The sequence below is a fragment of the Entelurus aequoreus genome, linkage group LG18, assembly GCF_033978785.1.
Source record: "Entelurus aequoreus isolate RoL-2023_Sb linkage group LG18, RoL_Eaeq_v1.1, whole genome shotgun sequence".
Classification (NCBI taxonomy): domain Eukaryota; kingdom Metazoa; phylum Chordata; class Actinopteri; order Syngnathiformes; family Syngnathidae; genus Entelurus; species Entelurus aequoreus.
In genome coordinates, this window is record NC_084748.1 from 46238638 (window position 1) to 46244637 (window position 6000).

Here is a 6000-nt window from a genome sequence, read left to right on the forward strand (position 1 = left end):
ATGGATCTACTAAGACTGTGAATACAAACTCTAACATGGATCTACTAAGACTGTGAATACAAACTCTAACATCGATCTACTAAGACTGTGAGTACAAACTAACATGGATCTACTAAGACTGTGAGTACAAACTAACATGGATCTACTAAGACTGTGAATACAAACTCTAACATGGATCTACTAAGACTGTGAATACAAACTCTAGCATGGATCTACTAGGACTGTGAGTACAAACTCTAACATGGATCTACTAAGACTGTGAATACAAACTCTAACATGGATCTACTAAGACTGTGCGTACAAACTCTAACATGGATCTACTAAGACTGTGAGTACAAACTAACATGGATCTACTAAGACTGTGAATACAAACTCTAACATCGATCTACTAAGACTGTGAGTACAAACTAACATGGATCTACTAAGACTGTGAATACAAACTCTAACATCGATCTACTAAGACTGTGAGTACAAACTAACATGGATCTACTAAGACTGTGAATACAAACTCTAACATGGATCTACTAAGACTGTGAATACAAACTCTAGCATGGATCTACTAGGACTGTGAGTACAAACTCTAACATGGATCTACTAAGACTGTGAATACAAACTCTAACATGGATCTACTAAGACTGTGAGTACAAACTAACATGGATCTACTAAGACTGTGCATACAAACTCTAACATGGATCTACTAAGACTGTGCATACAAACTCTAACATGGATCTACTAAGAATGTGAATACAAACTCTAACATGGATCTACTAAGAATGTGAATACAAACTCTAACATGGATCTACTAAGACCGTGAATACAAACTCTAACATGGATCTACTAAGACCGTGAATACAAACTCTAACATGGATCTACTAAGACCGTGAATACAAACTCTAACATGGATCTACTAAGACCGTGAATACAAACTCTAACATGGATCTACTAGGACTGTGAATCCAAACTCTAACATGGATCTACTAAGACCGTGAATACAAACTCTAACATGGATCTACTAAGACTGTGAATACAAACTCTAACATGGATCTACTAGGACCGTGAATACAAACTCTAACATGGATCACTTTGGCACTCATCAACTGCGAGTACAGTTGATAACAAGAGCCAAAGTGGATCAGACCGCCTCATTTAAATGATGACTGTGCATGTACTTCAGGCTGTCACCATGGAAACACTCATTTCCATCCACATTTATGACATCACATGCTCCGACATGTGCCGATTCGTTATGTTGTGGAATATGCAGCACGCACATCAACTTTTCTGGGCGATATTCTGAAGTGTGAGCTCGACGACACCAACCTATTTTCAAAACAAATAATGTTGGATGTTCACCTTGCCTGCGTCATCAGTGAGAGCTTTACGCTGTAGGAGCAGTTTTGCTACATCGAGGCTTCCGTACTTAGCTGCTACATGTAGCGGAGTAAATCCCTTCTGCAGCGGGGAGAAGCAGAAGGTCAATAAGGCGTGTCGAGGTCGGCGTCGTGCCGGCGTCCTCCGCTCACCTTGGTGGCCATCGAGTGCGACGCGCCGGCCTCCAGCAGCACGGCGGCGGTCTCCACCTGGCCCTCCCGGGCTGAAATGTGCAGGGGGGTGTAGCCGTTGACGGTGGCGGCGTCCGGGTGGGCCATGTGCTGGAGGAGCAGCTGCACAATGTCGGTCTTCCCCAGACGGGACGCGATGTGAAGAGGGGTCTGGTCCTCCTGCGGTCCAGGGAGAGGCAGGAAGTTCACTCACTGCCACTGAATTAGGCAAACCTACACAATCCAACGTCAATTCCAGGCTATGAGCTGCAACTTTTTCCCTACGCTTTGAACCCTGTGGCTTATAAAACGGTGCGGCTAATTTATGGATTCAATTTCGCTGACGGCCATCATGTTTTGTGTTCAATAGTGGTCACTAAAGCACCCTCAACTAATAATTATATTTATTTACAGCACAGCAATTGCTGATATGACCCGGTCCAAACAACCTTCCCTAGTCATGGCGCAGGAAAATATAACTTTGTGAATATTATAAAAAGAATTCGCTAATTATTTAAAAGATTCAACTTCGCTGACGGCCATAATGTGTTGTGTTCAGTAGTGTTCACTAAAGTACCTGAACTAATAATTATATTTACTTTACTTTATATTTACAAAACAGCACAGCATTTACTTATATGACCCGGTCCAAACAACCTTCCCTAATCATGGCGCAGGAAAAAACAACAACTTTGTGAATATTACTTATATGACCCAGTCCAAACAACCTTCCCTAGTCATGGCGCAGGAAAATATAACTTTGTGAATATTATAAAAAGAATTCGCTAATTATTTAAAAGATTCAACTTCGCTGACGGCCATAATGTGTTGTGTTCAATAGTGTTCACTAAAGTACCTCAACTAATAATTATATTTACTTTACTTTATATTTACAAAACAGCACAGCATTTACTTATATGACCCGGTCCAAACAACCTTCCCTAGTCATGGCGCAGGAAAATTTAAAAAACAACACACGTGGTCACACGTATCAACCTGCTCATTGAACTTTGTGGATATTATAAAAAACGGTGCAGCTAATTTATGGATTCAATTTCGCTGACGGCCATAAAGTTTTATGTTCAATAGTGTGCATTTATATCATATACAAAGAGCCAGGGGTCTGATAGCTGCCATCCTATTGCCATTTGGTGGCCAACTAAAGTACATCAACTATTAATTAAATTTACTTGCAAAAACAGCACAGTGTTTACATATATGACCCAGTCCAAACAACCTTCCCTAGTCATGGTGCGGGGAAAAAAAAAAAAAAAACAGCACAAAAAGTCAACACACTTGGTCACACATAACAACCTGTTCATTGAACTTTGTGGATATTATTAAAAACGTCCAATCAACATAAAAACAAATCTAAATGACACCCATTTAAATCCATTACAAGGGATGATGGGGAAAAAGGTCAACTTTTTTCCTACGCTTTGAACCCTGCCTCTAATTTATGGATTCAATTTCGCTGACGGCCATAATGTTTTGTGTTCAATAGTGTTCGTTAAACCCAGGCAGGCAGAGGACTGAAAAGGTGCGTTATTGTTTGTGCTATGGCGCCATCTTTTGGACGAGTTTGCTCAATGCAGGTGTTGCAGGTTGAAAATTGTACTTCCTTGGGCAAAGTGTATTTGGCCCTCGAGACGACACGAGTTCAATAAACCATGGCGGGAAGCGGTGCATTTATATCATATACAAAGAGCCAGGGGTCTGATAGATGCCATTTTGTCGCCATTTGGTGGCCAACTAAAGTACCTCAACTATTAATTATATTTACTTGCTAACCAGCATAACATTTACTTATATGATCCAATCAAAAAATACCTTCCCTAGTCATGGTGTAGGGGAAAAAAAGACAACCTGCTCATTTGAACTTTTAAAATTACACCCATTACAAGGGATGATGGGAAAAATGTCAATTCACCATCAATTCCGGACTATAAACCGCAACTTTTTTCCTACGCTTCGAATCCTGCATCTTATAAAACGGTGCGGCTAATTTTTGGATTAAATTTCGCTAACGGCCATAATGTTTTGTGTTCAATAGTGTTCATTAAACCCAGGAAAAGGTATGTTATTGTTTGTGCTTTGGCGCCATCTTTTGGATGAGTTTGCTCACTGCAGGTGTCGCTGGTTGAAAATGTACTTCCTGCCTTAGACCGGAAGTAAAACTGTCCATAGCGTTTCAAAGGATTCTTCATTCATCACACGAAGCAACGTTTGTAAGTTTTATAATGTAACTACAACAATTCTTACTTACTAAACCGTCCCGTGTGTGATATCTGTGGGAGTGTTTTCACGCATATTTGTACGTGCTATCGTAATGTAATCAAGCGAGCGGCGTTAGCATTAGCTAATATGCTCGCCGTGTGTGTGTGCTCTCCTTGAAGGATGTCGATAGAAGGGTCGGCTAGCAGCGAGCACAAGTCAGCGCTGCTAGCTTACCGGCGGCGTAGCTTCAACCAAAAGCAAACGAATCCAGTACGAAATCCAAGAGCACCGACAAATCTCGCGAGGGTCGTACTCCAAAAAAGCTTTCCGAAAAGTACGTAATCCAAAATCAAAGTGGATAATCCAGAAAAATGTCGAGGGCTCAATGCGCAGGTGAAGAAAGTGACGTGCTAACACGTTCACAAGTGTCTGTGTTAGTATTATTAATAGAGATGTCCGATAATGGCTTTTTTGCCGATATCCGATATTGTCCAACTCTTAATTACCGATTCCGATATCAACCGATACCGATATATACAGTGGTGGAATTAACACATTATTATGCCTAATTTTGTTGTGATGCCCCGCTGGATGCATTAAACAATGTAACAAGGTTTTCCAAAATAAATCAACTCAAGTTATGGAAAAAAAATGCCAACATAGCACTGCCATATTTATTAGTGAAGTCACAAAGTGCAGTATTTTTTTTTAACATGCCTCAAAACAGCAGCTTGGACTTTGGGACATGCTCTCCCTGAGAGAGCATGAGGAGGTTGAGGTGGGCGGGGTTGAGGTGAGGAGGGTAGCGGGGGATGTATATTGTAGCGTCCCGGAAGAGTTAGTGCTGCAAGGGGTTCTGGGTATTTGTTCTGTTGTGTTACGGTGCAGATGTTCTCCCGAAACGTGTTTGTCATTCTTGTTTGGTGTGGGTTCACAGTGTGGCGCATATTTGTAACAGTGTTCAAGTTGTTTATACGGCTACCCTCAGTGTGACCTATATGGCTGTTGACCAAGTATGCATTGCATTCACTTGTGTGTGTGAAAAGCCGTAGATATTATGTGATTGGGCCGGCACGCAAAGGCAGTGCCTTTAAGGTTTATTGGCACTCTGTACTTCTCCCTACGTCCGTGTACACAGCGGCCTTTTAAAAAGTCATACATTTTACTTTTTGAAACCGATAACCGATCATTTACGATATTACATTTTAAAGCATTTATCGGCCGATAATATCGGCAGCCTGATATTATCAGACATCTCTAATTATTAACTTACAACTTTCAACCGGAAGTACAAGTGCTGTTCCGTCTTCTATCTGTCCATAGCGTTTCTACTCATATGGGTTCTTCATTCATCATTCTAAGCAGCTTTTGTAAGTTTTACAATATAACTAAAAAAACTACTACTCACTAAACTGTCCCACGTGAGATGTCTGTCGGAGTGTTTTAATGCATATTTGTACATGCTATCATAATGTAATGATGCTAGCGTCGTTAGCATTAGCTAATATGCTAACATGTTTACAAGTGTCTGTGTTAGTATTATTAACTTACAATGGCATTTTTGTATTGTTTCACTTTCACACATTCCTCAGTAAACTCACCAAAACGTCACCGTGGAGTTATTGAGTCTGTTTAGCTGATTGGAGTGCTAGCTTGCGCAGCTAGCGGGTCCATGACCATGACTTCTGTTTTGTTTGATCGGCCGTTTTACTGCCGTGTTACAGACACCGTTTGGTATGTAAATAAACATTTGCAAAATAACTAATTTCACAATGTATATATCCGCGGCTTATAGTCAGGTGCGGCTTATATATGGAAACATGTTTTGTGGGTGCAGCTTATATACAGGTGCGCTCTATAGTCGTGGAAATACAGTCATCTTTGTTAGATTATGTGGAGAAGCAGTTGCTAGTGACTCACCCTGGCCATGGCGTCCACGAGTGCTCCGTTCCTCAGCAGACAGCGCACCACTTCCATCTGGCCCGCCCGGGCTGCCATGTGCAGAGCCGTCTCACCGCGCTTTGGGGCAAAGAGCGGCGGTCACGACGCTAAAAAAACAAAGCGCTAGCCCGAGACCCCGCGTCCAAACTCACAATGTTGCGGACGTCGGGCGAGGCGCCGTTCTGAAGCAGAAGTAGAACGATGTTGAGGTGGCCCATGAAGGCAGCGACGTGGATGGGAGTCAAGCCCGACTAGAAAACACAAGTGCAATTAGAAAAACATGCTTGACTCGTTAGTACAG

The 6000-nt window shown here is 41.7% G+C and overlaps 1 protein-coding gene and 1 long non-coding RNA gene across 9 annotated transcripts in view; one reads left to right on the plus strand and one right to left on the minus strand.

Moving 5' to 3' along the window:
* LOC133634191 (ankyrin-2-like) overlaps positions 1-6000 on the minus strand; it is a 195092-nt gene that overhangs the window by 65628 nt on the left and 123464 nt on the right. For all 7 annotated transcript variants that reach the window (XM_062027271.1, XM_062027272.1, XM_062027268.1 and 4 more), the window contains 4 exons: positions 5852-5950; positions 5679-5777; positions 1524-1721; positions 1354-1452 (listed from right to left, as the gene is read on the minus strand). In XM_062027271.1, coding sequence (XP_061883255.1) covers positions 1354-1452; positions 1524-1721; positions 5679-5777; positions 5852-5950 — 495 coding nt within the window. The remainder of the gene's footprint in view (positions 1-1353; positions 1453-1523; positions 1722-5678; positions 5778-5851; positions 5951-6000) is intronic.
* The window catches only part of LOC133634192 (uncharacterized), a 120779-nt gene that overhangs the window by 19908 nt on the left and 94871 nt on the right, over positions 1-6000 (plus strand). The window lies entirely within an intron of this gene.